Source organism: Myripristis murdjan, chromosome 8 (assembly GCF_902150065.1).
Source record: "Myripristis murdjan chromosome 8, fMyrMur1.1, whole genome shotgun sequence".
In the NCBI taxonomy this organism is placed as follows: domain Eukaryota; kingdom Metazoa; phylum Chordata; class Actinopteri; order Holocentriformes; family Holocentridae; genus Myripristis; species Myripristis murdjan.
The window spans coordinates 16,555,718-16,575,150 of record NC_043987.1 but is presented as its reverse complement, the minus strand read 5'-3'; the positions used below and the strand labels follow the sequence as shown (position 1 = coordinate 16,575,150).

Genomic DNA, 19,433 nt, shown 5'->3' with positions numbered 1-19,433 from the left:
TCTCCTTCATCAACTCCGACACCTCCACCATCTCAACATCACCATGCCATCCTTGCATCAATCTCCGTGAAATTTAAAAAAAAATCTGCTCATCACAACATGTTCCTCAACCAGAGCAAGTGTACAGAAACTTCAAAGCTTCCACCAATGAAGTTGGATGTAGGCCTTGGAATGCCCTCAATTAAAAAGGAGGACGAGAGGAACCTATAATTAGGTCTGAAGGAGGGGTGGATCAAGGACAGAACACACAGAGGGATGAATGACAACGGCAATCAGCTGGGAAACTAATTGCGAGAACAATTATTATCAGACCCACTTCTGATCAGCCAAATTGACAGCTAAAATAAATATGGATTTGCTAACATGTGCCATAACAAAGAAAGCATAGCAAAAGGCATGGATGGTAAAGTGCAGAATGGACGTTTTTAAATGAGTTAGTAGGCCTTAGAGACTAATATCAGAAAGAAACTTTATTATCAGTAGATAGTAGAAGTCAAACTCTAAGTTTTGTTAGAATCTAGTTGGTTTCACATACAGGGTTCAGCTTTAACACTGAGTTGGAATCAAAGTGTGAAGAATTTCTGGCAGTGACAAAACAGATAGTCAAAATCAAAGTTTCCTTTTTTATACACTGAGAAATTACAAAAACATCAACACAAACCTCAATAGAAAAAAAATGCAGAAAAACAGATGCACAGCAATATTTTACACATCAACTTCAGCTACAGCTCAGCACAAACAATACAAAGCATCGTGAACGCCACTGAGATCAAAGGAAAAGTGCCATACCGAAAGTGTCTGGAAAGGCTCCTATCCCTTCCCATGGCTCTTCGGGGCTTTGAGGAAGTGCCTGAGCTCAGTTCAGCAATGCAAATGCCTCCCCTCTACCTCGCTGAGTCCTCATCTAGTCTGAACAAACAACTCTCCCGGACATAAGGAATAGAAGAGAAAGACAAGAAATAGGGAAGTGTCCTGGATCTCAAAACAGCTTGCTGCAGGCTCGGAAAGCAGCCAGAAGAAGAAGAGAGAGGGGGAGTGAGAGAGAGGAAGGGAGGAAAATAAAAGAGCGGCTGTGGCTCACATCCCTCCACACCTCCAAAGCATCCTGCTGTGCATCTCCATCTCCATCTCCATCTCCATCTTTTTGGCAACACTCTTCTCTTGCTCCCATCCTTCAGCCCATTCTTGCCCTGCTGTCAGAAAAGCCAGGAGAAGGTCACCAAAGGGTTGTCATCAGGGCTTCAGCTGGAGGATAATCCTTGTCACTCAGTCATCCACCATTCGATAGTAAGAGATAGTGAGTGACAAATCTTCTCCTCCCTCGGTAGAGGAGGAAGGAAAAAATGAGATGAACAGAGGAGTAGGTAAGGAGGGAGAGAGGAGAGAAGTGGAGAGGAGAGGAGAGCCCCAGTGGAATTGCATAGGCAGGTCAGCACAGTGACTGTGTGTGTGCGGGAACTAATAATGTGAACAATAGAACTAACAAAACCATGCCTGTGTAAAACCTTCATCTTCATCACACTCAAGCTCTCATATCCATCTGAAATTCTCCAGGCAAACAATAACTTGACTAGTTTATTTATTAAGAAACATAATTTATTTGTGTAAGGCAGAGCTATTTTGGTACTCAAAAACTGCAGAAAAAGACACCTCAGATCTAAATTCCTGGGGTGAGTGTATAGCACTCTAATTAATTCATAGCTTTCAAGCCTATGTACAGATACAGGCCTACACTCTGTATAATTACAATAAATTACCATAACATTACAGTGCCAAATTAACAAAAGAGCTAATAGTGGATTAGGTGTTCCAAGATTGCCTCTAATGACACCCCAGATACACAATCTCTTGCGTAACTTCCAAATGTTCCAGCGCTAACTAACCCATGGGTTTTTGAGTCGTTTAAGATGCAATGCTGGCAAGTGTGTCAGAAACCTAAGAGAGAATTTATTAAAAGAAGTAGGCTGCTTAAAAATAGAACATGTCCAGTGGGAGGGCTAGGCAAATCTGTGAGGGGACAGAGGCAGACTAAGGAGAGCAGGAGTGAGCTGGTCAAGTTTTACATGGCCCGAAGAGGAGGGGGGAAAAAAAACTTCATTTACTGTCAAAAACATCTCACACACTGTCACACATTAGCTCTAATGATGGGTGTGTGTCAGGAGAAAGGTGGATAAAGACTTTGTGCGTGTGCATGTATGTGTTTGAGGGAGTGTTGACAAGGCGACTGTCACAGGAAGTGACAGTGATTGAGGTAAAAGGGGAGAGACTGACAGATTGGGAGGAAAAAATAGGGGAGGAGGCAGACAGGCAGAGCGAGAGAGGGAGAGAGAACTCCAGTGGCAGACACATCGATTCTCCACACCACAAATATCATATGAATCCATGATGACAAAGCACCGGCACGAGTCCCATGACGGAGCACACCGATTCAGATCTCTGATACAATACTCTCTGGCCTGAGGTTTATTCATTTGTCAGTCACTGACAGGTATTTCATTTGTGAGGCTGGAGGCACAGCTGTTAGTGAAATTCATCCCATTAGCACAGGTCACTGTTACCAGAGCTACAGGGGCAATCTTCATTACAATTGCATGATTGGCACTCGCTTGAGTTAATGAGGTTCAGCCAGCAAATCAGCCAAAAGGACAACAAATATCTGTCACATTCAGACAAGCTCAAATTCTTTATCTTAACATTTCCCAACTTTGAAAGCTAAGAAAGCAGCCTCCAGGCAACCCTGTTATAAATGTAGTCAGCAACACATTTCCCAAAGAGGAGAGGCTATTTCCACATTGCAAAAATGTATTCTCCGATGTCCCAGACAACTCATCAGCAACAGCCACTTACAACAGCACCACCCTGAGACACGGCTCGTGGATACATGGGAGCAGAGCTACACCAATAGTCACGCTTGGGGAAAATCACCATTGCATTCTGCTGAAAACATGTCACTTCCAGAGCTATTCAAAATGTGGAAGGTTTTCTTTGCCCTTTCTCGATTACTTACACCAAACAGTGACCTGTGACATTTGTACAATTTAATTAGGATAAATAAACACATTGTTGCCAGATATCACAGCACAGGCAGCACAGATAATGATAATAATAGAGTCACACAGCAGGCAGGGTTACAGAGAAAAGAAGGAAAACTTTATCTGTTGTAGCCCAACAAAGTCACAGCATATTTGAATTAAACATGCCACAATGGAATTGTGGGTAACAACAATGGCATAGTATATGAACTTCGATTTATCCAAAGGCATATTCAGACTCTCACTGGGATAATTATTAGATTTTCTCTGCTGCTATGCCCTTTTCAGCCCCTAAAGGTGAGGAAAACATCTAAAACTGTTCTTACTCTCCAATGGACATGAATCATGCATAATTAATGGCCCGCATTGTTCAAAGCAAACATTATAATACATTTTTTACAGGCGGCTTTCTAAGGAGGCGACGTGACACCATAACTGTGTAAAAGACAGCTGTGCTGCAGGGAGGTGAGTTGGTTGGACAACAGCCTTGTTTTTAGCTGAAGGGAGAACACATTACTCACTGAAAATGAGTCATTTTAAATAGTGAGAGCTAATTGCTTGTTACGAAATTGCTACTACAAAAATGCTACTACAGTGTTTTCTTAATGACCAGCTGTAGATGACTACAGGACAGAGAAACCAGGAAACAAATTAACATCAAACCTGATGATCAGTTTAGACACCATAACTATTAAAAAATGTGAAAAATTAGTACAACACAAGCAGTGTCCACACCAAACAGTTTTGCGTAGAGGCAGTACTCACCTTAAGCAGCAACTCATAATTGCTTCCTGCATAGAACTTCAAAGCAAGGACTGCATGTGTGTGTATGTGCAAGTGAGTGCATGTGTGTGCCTGAGTGTGTGATTGTGGTTGTGATTGTGATTGTGAAAGAAAGAAAGAGAGTGACTGCTGTGTGCAGCTGCAGTGTATGCAGTGAAAGCATCTACGTGGTTTTGTGTGCTCGTGCATGTGCATCTCTCAACCGGCAGCAGCAAACTGGCTGTATCAGCTTAGAGCCGAATAAAGAGGAGGGAAAACAGAGGATTCAGTGATGAGATACACATAAAACAGGAGTGTGTGACAAAGAGAGTATCAGAACAGATAGGAAGGAAGAGAGGAGGAGAAAGAGAGAGAGAGAGAAACTCAAAGAAAAATGAAGCAAGAGGAAAAAATAAACGGGACATTGACAAAAAAAAAAATGCAAGATTGTGCAGAAGGGCTGTGTATTCGGTATTGTTTTTCCAGTCAATGCTGAGAATGAAGAAATGCAATATTCTCTGCTGGATCTCTGACCATGCCTTTGTGTACCTGAGAGCGGAGAAATAGAATATGCAAAGTGACATCTATTCACCCAAGTACTTCAAAAGGGCAGGAGTCAGCACTTGACATCTGATCAAAGTTATCCACATCTGCTCTTCACGCACACCTCCCCCACCTTTCATAGAGAAACGCTGAAAGGGGGGGTTGTGAAAAATTGATTTCATGGGGCAATTAAGGTGCTCAAGTTGCTCCACTGTGGCTCAACTGTTGTGTACGTCTATGCAACATAGTGAACCCTACAGCTGAATTGTCCAAAACGCACAATGCCCTATTGATACAAGAGCACTAGTGTACAAGCATTCTCAAAAAAAAAAAAAAAAAAAAAAAAAGAAAGCGGTTGGAGATGTACAGCAAAGTCAGGACCTCAACTGCATGGGTGTTTCAGTAACTCTTGCTGAATATCAATTTATCTGCTGAATAAAACTGATTGATCTATAAAGGGGGCATGAGCAGTCATGGAGACAGTATGGATTTCTGTGCTTGGATTCTCAGTATTTCAAAAAAAAAAAAGTTATGCATTTTTGAAGACATCCGTATGTCTAATTAGGCTACCACCATTAAAAAGTACTGCATGAGAGGACATTAATGTAACTCAAAATTCATCTGCGTCAGTAACACTCACACTGTCTCACACACACACATGCACACATACACACACACACACACATACACACACCCCTAGAGTTTGGACTGGAAACACCACCACTTGCTGAAATATTAATGCACTGTCCTGATTACATCACTGAGAGGGACAGATGCTGTCACCAGATGTAAAGCCAACACGATGGCCAAACTTTGTAACAATATGGTAGTTTGTCACATACGGAGTCTCCTCTGATGTAGAAGAGCGAGTTTAAAAGTGGTGAGATAGAGCTTATAAATTACTGAAGGTTTACTGGATTCCATTGAATTTGGCAAGAGTTATTCAATTCACACTCCGGTTTATAGTGGCAGAGGGAGGACACACAGACGTTTTACATACCTCAAGAACATGTCATGTGGTCAGCTGTGCACTGTGGTCTGACTTTCTGCCCCACCTCCTGTCTGTCTGCCTGTCTTCCTATTTGTCTGTATGCATGTTTGTATGTACATGAGCGTGTCTGCCGGTGATTACATATCTCCTCAAATGACTGGCTACCTGACATTGTCGATCAGCTGTTGATGATCCTCTGTGATCAGGATTTCAGGGAGAGCTTCAGCCAGGTTATCCACATTCCTCTCAGCAGCATACTGCTTCAGCACCTCGAATAGTTTTTCCTTCACATCCGGCTCCTCCCCGAGCACCTCCTCCACCTGACGGACACATGCATGCACAGACACAAACATAATGAGACACACAATCACATACGGCATAGAAAGATACTGCAAACGGATACATTCACATTTTGAAGTACAGCCCAGCGCACACACCTTCTTATTGAATTCCATGGCTTTATGTGCGCGACTCTCCCTGACGCTGTCCCCGCTCTGTGACAGCACCCTCATGCTGCTGCTCAGCCGCTTGGGCCGCCGCGCCATACTGAGTACGCCCAAACGCAGTGGCCGCCCCTGAGCCGCTTTGATCATGGCTGCTGCTGTCTCGTGGTGCTTGACAGGGATGCCATTGACCTCCATGACGTAGTCTCCAGCTTTGAGGCCGCTGCGTCCCGCTGTAGCATTGGGCACGCAGTCCTCCACCATCAGGGGGCTGTCTCCCACAATGGTGAAGCCAAAACGGCCATCTGGGCCAGGAGAGATGTCAATCTGAGGAGGAGCAAAGGACAAGGTTTTGAATGGGCTGAAGTTTAGCTGACACTGAAATATAAAATTATAGAAAGGTCCAGAGTTATTAGTTTACTGGGTTTAATCTGACCTGTTCGATACGTGACACGACTCCAATGCTGGGTGGCACCGTCTTGAGGGTCTGAGCCAGAGCGATCAGGGCCGGTGTGCTGAGGTTGGTAACATCCTGACCCTCGATGTCCACGACCTGGTCCCCGGGCTGCAGGCCTGCCAGGTAGGCACTGCTGCCCTCCACCACAGACAGGATGTAGCTGGGACCAGTGCCGCCCAGCCGGAAGCCAAACTCCTCTGGCCAGTTCTGGTTGGTGGCTGGAAGGCCGAGGTCTGGAGGACGCACAAGACGACGAAATTCAAATCAAACAGAGCAATTCCGATTAAAAACAACAACAATAATAGCAACAGTATGTAAACTGGAAAGCACAATTACATATTTTATGTGTCCTTTGAAGCTTTGGAAGCAGCCCAGGGACTGCCGCTGAACATCAGCCAAGATGGCTACACCAGCAGGTTAACAGAAATGTTTATTAATGTGCATTGTCCTATTAATCTAAACTATTTAAATAAATAAATGAATGCGTGAACAAATAAATAAATAATTAATAAAAAAAGAACTGTACCAAGGATAATACAGGGCAAAAGCGTAGCCAGGTCAGTATATGATGTTTACATTTGAATAAGTTTCTCTATAACCGTGTAATAATATACTAACACATAACGATACATAAACTATGTATAGTTTATGGGATGAATGTCCCGATAGCTTTTAGTATGGTGATATGTTACTTAGTTTGTAAGCCTCTTCTAGCAGTTTTCAAGCAGCAATATGGAGGTCAAATGGTCCATTGGTTTAAATAGGGCACCTTGATGATGAAACAGCCTGGCTATAGCAGCAGTAACACACACACACACACACACACACACACACACACACACACACACACACACACACACACAGCCACCTTAATGCAACCACAAATAGACAGAGACAGAACTCACACTACACATCAAAGACCATCATTACACTGACAAATTTGATTTCTCGTGAAAAACATGATGGTGAAGTCAGGAAATGGAGTGAAGGAGGTTATTTCTGACCGTTGGTATCTAGCCCACATGTTGAACTGCCGGCCTTCCCCTGGTCACTGGCCTCATTCTCCTGCTGCAGAGAGTTGCTGTGTCCCAGTAGGCAGATTTCATTTCATCGACAAGTGGATGACATTTTATGGTGTTATCTGCTAATAATATTCCTTAACAAGACCTGCAAACTCATGCTCTATCTTACATCATAAACCAAAAATCGAGCTCCGTACCCCGTCCCCTCATTGCATACATGCATTTTCTCTTAGTGTCCACCTTCCTCCTCAGCTAAAAAAAATAATAACCCTGTTAAAATTTCCAGGTTTCTCTGGATATGGACACCAACTAAATACCTAAACAGTGAATGATTTGCTAAAACACATTTGCCTCAAGCCTAGCAGGCTCCACAGCCCATATCCAGCCTCCTTTTTAATAGACCGTTATCATATAACAGCACAGCTCTGTGGTGATATGTGTTCAGTGGAAAGTTTAGAGGCCACATATCACATCGAGTCTCAACAGCAGAAGGTTAAAGTTGGAATTAGGGCATATACTCCAACAGAGTACACTAATTTAAAGAGACACATCCTGCAAGAGCAGGAACAGGCACAATCATATGAAGTCATCCATCGACCCGCCACCTTGTCACACTGTCCTTTTTTCTTATTTGTCATTGATCATTCAAAGAGGGATAGAGAGACAAAGAGAGAGCAAGACAGATAGAGGGAGAGAGACTAAATTAGAGACAAAGTGAGAAGAGTGACAAAAATAAGCACATGAAAAATGAGAAAATCTGGTATAGGACTTTGCAAAGAAATGTAAGAGACAAATGTCAGATCTGCTTCAGTGCAAAAAAAAGGTAAATCAGCAAGAGATCTAACTTCAGCATAGGGCTAAATATGCAGGGTGAAATGTGGCTGAGTGAATAAAAGATAAAACAATTCCAAAGACTCAAAGAGTCACAGAAATTGGTGTCAGCCTACTGAGTCGAGTATTCAGGAAACATCAAAACATAAATGATCACTGATATAAATTAGACTGGGAGAGCATGGATCATAGTCTTGTCTGCCCACCAGGACACATGCAGTGCTCAGACAATACTAGATTGTTAACACTTTTCTTTGTCCTATTCTCTCTCTACGCATACACACACACACACACACAGAGATACTTGCAAAGCCTGTGCCCCAGATACACACTCAGAGCTTTAGCTCCTTTTAGCTCTTCTCCTTCTCTTAACTCCAGCAGATGAAATAGTTGAAGAGCATCATGTAAAAAAGTAGGATTAAAAGGAAGAGAGAGACTTACAGAAATCTTTGGCGGCACTCCGGGTCCCAGATTTGCTCTGGCGTAGAGAGAAGCGGCCCTTCCTGCTCAAGAAACGCCTCATCCTTGCCCGGCTTGCAGCAGGGCACGTTCCAGCCAGCCTCCCTACACCCCCGGACCGGGGGGTGGATGCAGCCAAAGAGTGCCCTCTGACACTCTCTTGCTGCTCCTCACCTTCCTGCCCTCAGCGGACCACCTTCAGAAGCTCCTACTGAGCTAGAGAAGCCAGGTCTGCCTAAGAGGTCACATCTGTAGTTTATGTAGGCCGATGCCTCCCCCTGTTTTGAATCAAAGAACCAGCAGGCTGGAGCAGAGGAGTGGGAGGCCGGAGGAGAGGGGAGAGCATCTGAAAGCCAGGCTCCCCATCCTGGGTGAGGTGGTCCAGCCTCAGCCTCAGCCCCAGCCCTATCACTGAGTGCTGATCAGAAAACTGGGACACGCTCACTTGGTCCTGAAATGATTCTTTTGCGAGAAAAGGTACTGCGAAGCCCCATTTTTCTATAAATACCTTTCCCTCTCTCTCTCTCCCACCCTCTCTCTCTGTCTCCCTCTGTTGCTCATGTGGATGGGGCCCTCTCAGCGGGCTGAGGAGTGACCCAGAAACTGTGTGGTGTACCAGCCAGGGACACTTCTCTGATTATAGTGTCTGTGTTAACCTCGGCACTGGAGCACCAGTTAGAAAGATACAGCCTAAAGATATGCTCAAGGTTACATGCTCAAAATACAGCAGTACGTCAGCAAAGCCAAACTGCCTGTATGAGTATAGCATGTGAATGCAAGTACTGACCAAGCTGACAGCATCACTTGGTTCCACAGCATTTCAGTCAATATAAGCAAGTGATCTCTCCTCTTCCTGTGAAATCACTGGGTGAACATAGACATGTTTATTCATTACCACGTCGTTTCATGAAGAACGAAGAAAGGTCTTAAAACAATTCAGTTGTTCCAATAGGAAAAAATGTGAGGCAGTAAGTTTGGTTTGCAACAACAGGAACACAACAAACCTCATGAGGTGTCAGAACTGAGGCAATCATGTTTCATTGCAACTTTGTTTACCTATGGAGAAATGCAACACCATGCAACAGGGGGTCAGAGGGATATGTGGCACTGAGCGCTGTTTTTTTACCTGGCAGGTCTGTGCACTTCCAAATGAAATGGCATTCCCATGGTGAGACGATGCACTGCATTCACTCTCTCTTCAAATACTACGACAAAAGACAAAAAATATAATTTGTGAAATGACAGATGTGACCAAGCAGATAAAGTGGAAGCAGAGAAACATTGCTGCATAATCTAATAACTACACCCAAAACTAGGCTATTACTCATGTTATGTGTTTACCTCTTGTGAAGAACTCATAAGGGGGCTTCTAGGGACAATAGCAAAATTAAATGGTTTGCCCTCAGATACAAACTGGTCAGTCAGTGTTTTGTATAGTGGGGAAGGGATTGAATTTGCTCTGATTAGAGGGATTCTCAGGAGCTGTAATAACTACTTTTGTTCAAAGGTAGCAGAGAGCTTTTGTCTTTTGGGTCAAGGATTATCACTTTAATTTCAATACTGAGTACCTGAAATCAGCCTTGCTTTGGATATAAACACGTTATTGGTACACTAATTAAAGTGCATGAGGTAATGCCCCAGTTATCCAGGGTAAAATCAACCCATCTAATCTCAGACTCCCTCCCCCGACACATGTATTTCCTTCTTGCTCATAGTTGAGTACTCCCAAACACTGTAGCGAGCATCACACATGAAAAAGACACGGTCATGTTGGTCATACTGCTGTAGACTCAGGAACTCAGAATGTAATGGAGAAAAGGGAGCAAATATCATCTTGCGAAAAGATAATTTGCTTTCCTATCAAACAAGCTTGTGGAGATGACAACCATATCTTCTTCTGACACTCTCAGGTTTGTTACATATATACTCCTGTTTTCTCCTATTTGGAGAGAAAGTTAGGTTAATAAAAAGAAGCAAAGCATGTTTTGACCTGAATGTGCCATGCTGATGAATCAATCCCCACATCTGTAATCCTCAAACAAGTCTGCAAAGAATTGCCCCCAGCAAATACAATCAAGTTTCATCAATCAAGGACAGTCCAAAATACTAATACACAGAGACTAAAGAGCGCTCTTGCTTAAACAGAAAGCCATCAAATACGAGGAAAGGAAGCCAGTTGTACTAGAAAATAGCATTTATTTGATGCAAACTCTAGGAAACAGACCACATTACTATGTCTCTGCACTGGTGTTGGTGTATTTGTCATGCTGGGAGAAGCATCTTACTGACCTGCTCAACCAGCATCACTGTACCCTGTGAAATCTGTAGGCCAACTGTGTGCCTCAATTGCTCCGGATGGGCAGGAGAGCATGCACAGTTTCGATCGGTCAGTCGTTTAAAGAACATCACATTTCACACTCGTTTTTTTTTTCCTCTTTTTAAAAACAGAAACAGTAAAATGTTTCAAAAAGTAATTCTGGTTGATCTTGACACAGGTTAGCAGAACTGAAAACTGCAATGTAATGAGGCCATTGTAGGTAGTACAGTTGTGATTAACAAAAAAAAGAAAATTCACAGTCTTGACAATAATAAAGAGGAGATGACTACAACACACAAGGGCTAAGACAAATGGTTAAGAGGTTAAGGCTTGAGCTGTAAAAGCCTCTATATGTGATGTAAACAATATGTCTTGACTTTGTACTGCTTCAAAGAAATGTACAACTGTCCAGTTCTTCAAAACGAAGACCTAACAAATGTACAATATGTACAATCTATTTTTTTAAGCCGTATGCACCTAAAACCTGATGTATCATTCCAAAAGGTTGTTAGCTAGCACACTGAATGCAGTGCTTTAAATCAATAAATCAAACACAGATAGCAGAACTAGTCCTTATACAAACCTGTTCTGTGTGTTTCACACAAAAATATTCTCTTTGTAGGTTGTTCTTTGTAACTATAAACCTTAAAAATACTTTGGCGTTACATCCTGTGATCAATTCATACAGTACCACTGCATCCCTACAGTCCCATGCAGTAACTTCATACAATGACAGTCTGAACCTCCACCTCTTCAGGAGAGGTGATGATATATTCCTCTTGCTGCTGCACCACCTCTATACCCTGCTCCATTTCCTCCTCCGTGGCAGTAACCATAGTAACTGTTCCGTCTGCCGTCTCCACGGTGCCCGCTGTGGCCATCAGCGTGCCATCACTGATAGCAGAGGCCAGCGTCATTGCCACCTGCTCTGTCAGGCTCTCAGGCGTGGCGATGGTGATGGTGTCACCGCAGTCAGAGATGGACGCGCCCTCCTCGTCCACCGCCATATTGCGCACGATGATCTGGTGGCCGCCCGTGCCACTGCCTCCACGCGATTGGCTGACAATCTGCTGTACCACTTTCATGATGTGGTTTCCCATCTGGGAGGGAGAGGTTTATAGTTAAGGGCTGGACAACTAGGGTAACCTGATGTGAGGTTTCCAACACGAATACAGCAAAGGGTAATTCAGGTTACATCTTATAGAACTGCATATTTTGACAGCAGTAGCACTAAAGATACAAGAGTGAGGCTCTCATACTGCAGCTACAGTACATTGATGCTCTAATTTGTGTGTGTGTGTGTGTGTGTGTGTGTGTGTGTGTGTGTGTGCCTGTACTGACCTGATTCTGGCTGTCTTGGATGAGTGTAACCTCTTCTCCCTGCACTGCCTCCTCTGCTGGAGTCTGGAGGACAGGAGAAAAGCAGAACAAGTGAGTAACAAAACTGGCAGCATTTTACACCAACAATGTTTAAACAGGTCTACACTGAATCCTTAATTAAAATCTGGAAATTAAACATGTGCATGATGGAAAAAGAGAGTCCAAATATGGCAAATTCTCATATCCAATGAATCCAGCACCACATAGCACAATGACAACTATGTCCTAAGGAAATCTATGAGAGAGCTTTATAAACTGGTGAGTTTGGACTTAAGAATGCTGAAGTGATGCAGCTTAAAAATCTAAATGAACCAAAACTGTTACACAAAGAAGAATGCAGTGTGTGTAGGTCTGATCAGCAGCTGTAAGAAATGTGTGACTCAAGCTGATTGCTAATAAAGATTCCACCCGTTTTTATACCTAGACTGATGAATAATTTAATTTCTTCAAGAACTACCTGTTTTTGTTTTGATGGTTTATTCAGGCTGTGTTTATTATGATGACCTTGCTGAAGATCAGGCCACGTTTTAGGGGCATGTAATGCTGGAACGCAGGTATTTCCCAAGGGTCCAAAAACTTTGTCACAACTTTCCTCAGCAGAGGTTCTAACCTTTTGGCTGTCACTGCCTCCAAAAACATTGTTACAAAGAAATTACTGCTGCTGACCTACTGACAACCTTGCCTGTCACTATCACTTGTACACATAATACTGCAAAACAGAAAAATATTGTTGAAGTCAGCATTAGTACTATTTCAGTACTATTTCTGCTTTTTGGTGCTGCATGCAAACTCAAGCAAATCTTTAGGATTGTATTAAATTAAATTAAATTAAAATAAACATTGCAATTAATCTTACTATTATCTAAAACGTAATGCACTGTACAAATGTTAATGTTAAATAATAATTGTGTTATGATTAAAACATCTTTATCACTGAACCCTCAATTTGAAACGCAGCTTAGAATAAAACACTGGCAGACATGCGACAAATATTACTCAAAGAACCACCGCTGCATAAAACAGAAAGTTCAGCATGGCCAGTGAATTGTGAGCACCAGGAATCTGAGCATCTGGTGAATTATATTATGGTCATTTGGTGATATGGAACAGGTGAAATCTTACTTAATCCATCTTGAAGTTATGAAGCAATACTATTAAAAAGACCCTTTCCCCTTTCCCTGGTCCCCAGTGCCTCTCACCCCGATAATGTACTCCTGTGTGTCTGCCACCACGGAGGAGAACTCCACCAGGACAGCATGCGGGTCTTCTGAGATGATGGCCGTCCTGGTCAGGTTGTCCGCTGACTCCTGCTCCTCTGTTACCACCTCCTGCTGCTCACTAGAGCCTTCCTTATGGCAGCCACCTGTGGACACAATCCAGTATGGGTTATTAAGGCTGGTTTCATCACTACACCCAATACTGAAAGTTAAAGAGCAAATTTTACGTTAGCTTTTCTCTGAGCATGTCCTCACAAGATGTATAACCTCTACTGTCCCCACTATACTATGACCACTAAAAAATGTCTTACAGCTTAACACTGGGACTAACTGTAACTTGACAATTATTCAGTTTGAATCCGTCCATTACTCTGACCTTTAGCGCGCAAATGACGATTTAGGGTCCCGTGCTCAGCAAAGCCACGTCCGCACTTTGGGCACTTAAAAGGCTTCTCTCCAGTGTGGTGGCGGATGTGGCGCACCAGAGAACCTTTCTCCCTGAAGCCTCTCAGGCAGAACTGACACACATAGGGTTTCTCCTCGCCGTGCGTTCGCTGATGCACCTGCAAGGCGTTCTGAATATGTAGAAAAAGTATGTCAGAGTTGATGCTGGTGTGACACTGAAGTGAAAAGTGAAAGATGGTGAGGACAAACACCTGAATGTAAAATAAATACAACATTATAGTCAAATTTCATCAAAACCAAATTAGAGCAAGCCTGTTAAGACACTAAGAATCTGCACTCAGTCACCTTGGTCTTGTATCCCTTGTTGCATCTGGTACAGTGGTACGGCCTTTCGTCCGAGTGTGCCCTCATGTGCTCACGTACATGCCCGATGGTCTTGTACAACTTGCCACACTCACCGCACTTATACCGTCTCTCGCTGACATGAACCTCCATGTGCTTCTTCAGCAGGTAGCCAGTCAGAAACTCCTTTTGGCACAGTGTGCACCTGAAGGGCTTGTAGCCTGCACAAAGAGGAAAGAACATAGGAGAGAAAGGAATGTTATGTCTGTGGCCCAGGAATGCATCCATAAAGTTGGCCACCTAGCCAGGTTTATGCTGAAAGTGGTTAATCCATTCATCTGTATTCCTTGATTCCACGTCCTATTATTCCAACATTTTTATCAATGGCTGGACTAATGTAGAGGAATATAACATTAATAGATACAGACTCACCCAAGTGGCCTTTGACATGAAAGCGCAAGTAGTTCAGTCCCTTGAAGGAGCGGTGACAGTGTGGACACTTGTGCAGCTTTGAAGATGTCTGATCATCTCCTCCATCACAGGTCTCCTGAAGGAGAAGGCAAGAGGAACAGATTACTTGAAAATGAATCCTAATCTGCAACAATAGATTTAAGTTGAGAACGCAGACTCAGTCCCATTGAGAGCCTGGTTCCAATGTTTTGAGACCCAACATTCGCCTTAACGGTGACTTGACAGTTCCAGGTTTTTGTTTTCATACATTTCAAAAAATACAGAATGTGTAATATTCAAGTCTTTAGCCAAATACTTCACCCTCTCTTCTTCCTGGGTCTGTTACTTGTAAGGAACTGTGAAGTGCAGCAATCCTTAAAGCAGAGTATGTTCAGTTCTCAACAGGTTATGAAGAGACTCTTGTTTTGCTGCGACATCCTTCTGGTACCAGAAAGTGGCACTGAAAGAAGAGTGTGCCTACATTTGAGAAAATGTCTAGTTTTGTCCTCTTAGATGCTGATGTTCTGCTGCTGAGCACCTCAGTTACCCTCTAGTCCAGGGTGTAAAATAATGTTTGTGTTTCAGGATGTTTAAGAACTGACGCTGATAAAGTTGTATCAGAAATCTCAGTTTACACCTCTCAACGTACTGCAATTCATGTCTTTGAATAAAATGCAATTACGATACAATACAGTCATTATGCTGCTCAGTCCCAGGTCCTTTCGCTCTCACCTCTGTCTCCATCTTCACACACTCCTCCTTGACTTGGATTTCAGTCACCTGGTCTTCGACCTCAGCACCGCCGATGACGACTTTGCATATATCTTCAGTTGCCTCTGCAGTCTCCTCTGCTCCCGTTTCCCCTGTCTCTAGGGCAATGCCCGAGTTGATGATGGCTTGACAGATGAGGTTGTCGCCTACGGCTGCAGCTGCTGCAAGGGCCTCGGCCTCGCACTGCTCCACCAACACCTGGCCACAATGAGAGGAACAGGTACACCAGTTGGTACAACAAAAGATATACAAGGTAGGAACGAGCTATGAAATCACCTCACAGTCATTATCATTACTAATGACTCACTTGCTCTTGTGGTGCTCCATCCACCTCCATGGTGAAGTGGACCTGGTGGATGACCTCTTGGGACCCAGCCTCCACCACACTGACAACTGCAGTCTGAGCCTCCACCACCTCCTGCTCCTCTGGCTGCTGCTCCACAACCATCACCTCTTGCTGGTCAGCCAATGGAGCATTACCTTCTTCAACTCCTGAACAAATCACACAGCCTTGTCAAAGACTAGAGGAATCATTACTTCCTTGTGTGCCTAGAATATACCTGACAATAGGTCACATAGTGTTGGTTGACTTTAACAGCTAAGTCTAATGGACGGGCCTAGCTCTCTTATAATAACCTTTACCTTTCTGGATTCCATCCTTGCTGACCAGTATCTCCTTGTACTGAATGAAGCGGATCTTTTCTGTGCAGGGTGTGAGAGATTTGAGGTGCCTGGTGAGGGCGCCTGACTCTCGGAAGGACTGACCACATAAATTGCAGCGATACGGACGCTCGTCTGTAAGAGAACAGGAAAAGTAGATCATCAGGTCGTCATTATTAAGACGAAAGAAAACCACCTGAAGTGAGAACAGGTCTTGTACGCCTCTGAATTCACCCTCTGTACCTGTGTGACGCCGGTTGTGACGAATCAGGGAGCCTTTGGTACGGAAGGTGGTCCCACACAGATCGCACGTGAAGTTCTTCTGCTCACTGTGAGTGTTCATATGAGTTCTCAATATGTTGCTCTGATGAATGCAAAGACAAAGAAGTAGTGGTATGGAGAAAACACTGGCAAAATGAAGCATAAATACACACTTCATTAAAACCAAACTCATGTCATCGTAAGTCATGTCATTTCTGAACATGTATCCAGTTACAGAGACCTGCAGAATCGGTACCAGTGGTTTACAAAGTGAGTCATGGGTCCCACTGATCTGACCATTAAATATATAATTTTAATAATTACATAGGCTATTTAGTTTTATTGTAATTCATTTGTTTTGTTTTGTTTTACTAGTTTTCAGTGTTTGAGTTTTCAGTGTTTCAGTTTTTTGGTGCCAATTTTTTGGTAATTCTTGATTTAGTTAGTTTTTCATTTATTTAATTAATGAATGTTCAAGTCATTTTTTGGTAAATTTGCTAATCACCTTGTTTCCCCCCATGTTTTTTAAAAGAAATCAAGTGAATCTGCTCAGGTTTCAAGGCTTAATTCACTTGTCATCGCTACAAGACAAAAGCATGTACAAATGATTATTTTAATATTATGTTTTAATCACACCACTGCGGTCCAGGGCTTAGTGACAGACAACTTGGGGGGCCAGACTCCACTACATGAAAAGCACTGGTCTATGCCAAGCTGCACTGACGACGTTCTGGCAGCTTGTGGTGGCCTGACACTTTCCTCAGACGCTATGTTGGTTTTTCTTTTGAGGCCTCTGTATGTATTAATCATGGAAGATGAACGGTAAGTACGACTCACAGTTTTGAATGTCTTCTCACAAAGCTGGCAAATGTATCGCCCCTCTTGGTTGACTTTGTAGACCGGCTTGGAGCCGTCTGCACTGTCCGCACTGTCTGCGCTGCGCTCCACGGTCCCACCTGGCTGGTCAACAGCCTTCGGGGAAGCCACTCTCCTCCTGCGACCTCGACCCAGCAGGCCCTTTGTCTCATCTGTGGACAAATCAGAGGATGACATGACAAATCAACTCAATCCTCCTCCATGGAGAGCACTGCCTTCACGTGTTGCAACGATGCAGACCCACCCTTTGTGTTGCTTTTGGCTTGTTCATCTGAGGAGGAGCCCTCGACCACCTTCACCGCTGAGGTGGAGTTGGCACCGGCTGCAGCAACCTGTCAAAACACACACTTGCCAAATCACATAATGTGTTTATCCTCATCGCTACCGGCACTATTGCTGCATGTATACCCAAATTATCTAGTCCAGTAATTTGAGGCCAAAATTGGGGTCAACCTAGGACAAATTGCAAGAGAAGGAAACTCAACAGATTTTGTATCCTCAGTTTGTCCTGAGTGAGGGAAAAAAAGTCCCAAGAAATCCCATTGGTGGAAAGTTTTGAAAATCACCTATTTATGACCATATATCACCAAAAAACACTGTTTTTAACACACAGGGGAAAGGGTTCAAAATTTTACTTTCAGATATCACTATAAAAATTCACAAGTTGATTACACACACAAAGACAAGAAAAAAAGTCAATTACAAGTTCTTTGAATTATTCTGTTTACACATGCATATCACACATTATCTGATTTGATATGCGCTAATAAGGAATATCAGGAATAAATGCCAGAACAGATATTTAAACAGTGAATTAAAAGGCTACTATATATACAGTAACCTTTTAATTCACTGTTATGTAGTAACCTTTTAATTCAAGGTTACTATATATATATAGTAACCTTTTAATTCACTGTTTAAATGTCTCTTCTGGCATTTATTCCTTATATTCCAATTAGTGCTTGTCTTTGTGTGTGTAATCAACTTGTGAATTTTTATAGTGATATCTGAAAGTAAAATTTTGAACCCCTTTCCCCTATGTGTTAAAAACAGTGTTTGTTGGTAATTTGTGGTCATAAATAGGTGATTTTCAAAACTTTCCACCAATGGGATTTCCTGGGACTTTTTTTCCCTCACTCAGGACAAACTGAGGATACAAAATCAGTTGAGTTTGCTTCTTTTGCAATTTGTCCTAGGTTTTTTCATAAAATGACTGGACTAATCCTTCATCACCAAGGCGTACCTCTAGGCTGGTGTCTCGGGTGGTCGCAGGCGGTGCCTCGGGAGGTCTCTTGCAGCTGTGGTGCAGCTTGTGTTGGATGAAAGCCTCCAGCGTGGAGAACTCGGTCTGGCAGCGGCCGCACTTGTGCACATCTTCATCTACAAACAGCGTTTCAGAGACAGCTCCCCTCAGCGCAATGTGACTACAGTGGTCGTCTCTGTTTTTCTACTCAACAAACACCCAGCTGGCAAACGCTAAGCTGTTCAGGTTACAACAAGCCTACCTTAGCACTGGCTGTGACCGACTAGCTGCAGTAAGTTAGCGCTAGCACGGTGAAGAGGCTAACCAACAGTGCGAGCTAGCCGCTAGCAACACTTGACGCTGGAGTTAGCTAGGCCCTAACACAGTGACATTAAACACTCAAAGCTGTTTTTACGAGACAGTGGTGAGACCTTCATCTCCGAGAGTGGTCTGGATGGTGATGGTGTCGTTGCCGTGCTCCGTTTGCTCACTCTCCGTCTCTGCCGTATGATTATTCTCCACATTCATGTCGTTTGAGCTCTCCGTCTCTGTCGCAACGCTGCTACTGGGGAAATATGGCGGATTTACGACCTCGTAGTCATAACAACAAAAGGGCGTGTGAGAGGAGCGAGACGGCGTGTGTGTGTGTGTGTGTGTGTGTGTGTGTGTGTGTGTGTGTGTGTGTGTGTGTGTGTGTGTGTGTGTGTGTGTGTGTGAGGCAGGGATAATAACAAATACACACCTAGCAAATATAATATCTAGTTAACCTCCCTTATATTTTACATTTTACCGATCTACACCCCGTAGATTCATGTTACGCTATTATACTGTAATCTGATCTGAGACATGTTTATTCAAAATGTGATGATTAAAAAAAAAACAAAAAAAACATGGTGTATTTTATTTACCTTAAGATGACATTAAAATAATATGTTCGTGTCCAAAATATATTTTAGTACATAGCCTACATT

The 19,433-nt window shown here is 43.2% G+C and overlaps 2 protein-coding genes across 2 annotated transcripts in view; both read right to left on the bottom strand.

Annotated features, from left to right (window-relative positions):
* The window catches only part of grid2ipa (glutamate receptor, ionotropic, delta 2 (Grid2) interacting protein, a), a 28,919-nt gene extending 20,315 nt beyond the window's left edge, over nucleotides 1-8,604 (bottom strand). The window contains exons 1-4 of the mRNA XM_030057209.1: nucleotides 8,523-8,604; nucleotides 6,208-6,461; nucleotides 5,766-6,098; nucleotides 5,494-5,648 (exon numbers count right to left, since the gene is read on the bottom strand). Of these exons, the coding sequence (XP_029913069.1) occupies nucleotides 5,494-5,648; nucleotides 5,766-6,098; nucleotides 6,208-6,461; nucleotides 8,523-8,604 (824 nt within the window). The remainder of the gene's footprint in view (nucleotides 1-5,493; nucleotides 5,649-5,765; nucleotides 6,099-6,207; nucleotides 6,462-8,522) is intronic.
* Nucleotides 8,605-10,716: 2,112 nt separating this feature from the next.
* Nucleotides 10,717-19,050, bottom strand: e4f1 (E4F transcription factor 1). The gene is made up of 14 exons (XM_030058734.1): nucleotides 18,894-19,050; nucleotides 18,463-18,599; nucleotides 17,464-17,551; nucleotides 17,181-17,371; nucleotides 16,326-16,446; nucleotides 16,065-16,217; nucleotides 15,730-15,914; nucleotides 15,384-15,620; nucleotides 14,634-14,748; nucleotides 14,205-14,422; nucleotides 13,831-14,029; nucleotides 13,437-13,600; nucleotides 12,199-12,261; nucleotides 10,717-11,957 (listed from the first exon to the last, which is right to left on the bottom strand). The coding sequence occupies exons 1-14, from the start codon at nucleotides 18,988-18,990 to the stop codon at nucleotides 11,580-11,582; spliced, it is 2,346 nt and encodes a 781-aa protein (XP_029914594.1). The 5' UTR covers nucleotides 18,991-19,050; the 3' UTR covers nucleotides 10,717-11,579.
* Between the last annotated feature and the right edge of the window lie 383 nt (nucleotides 19,051-19,433).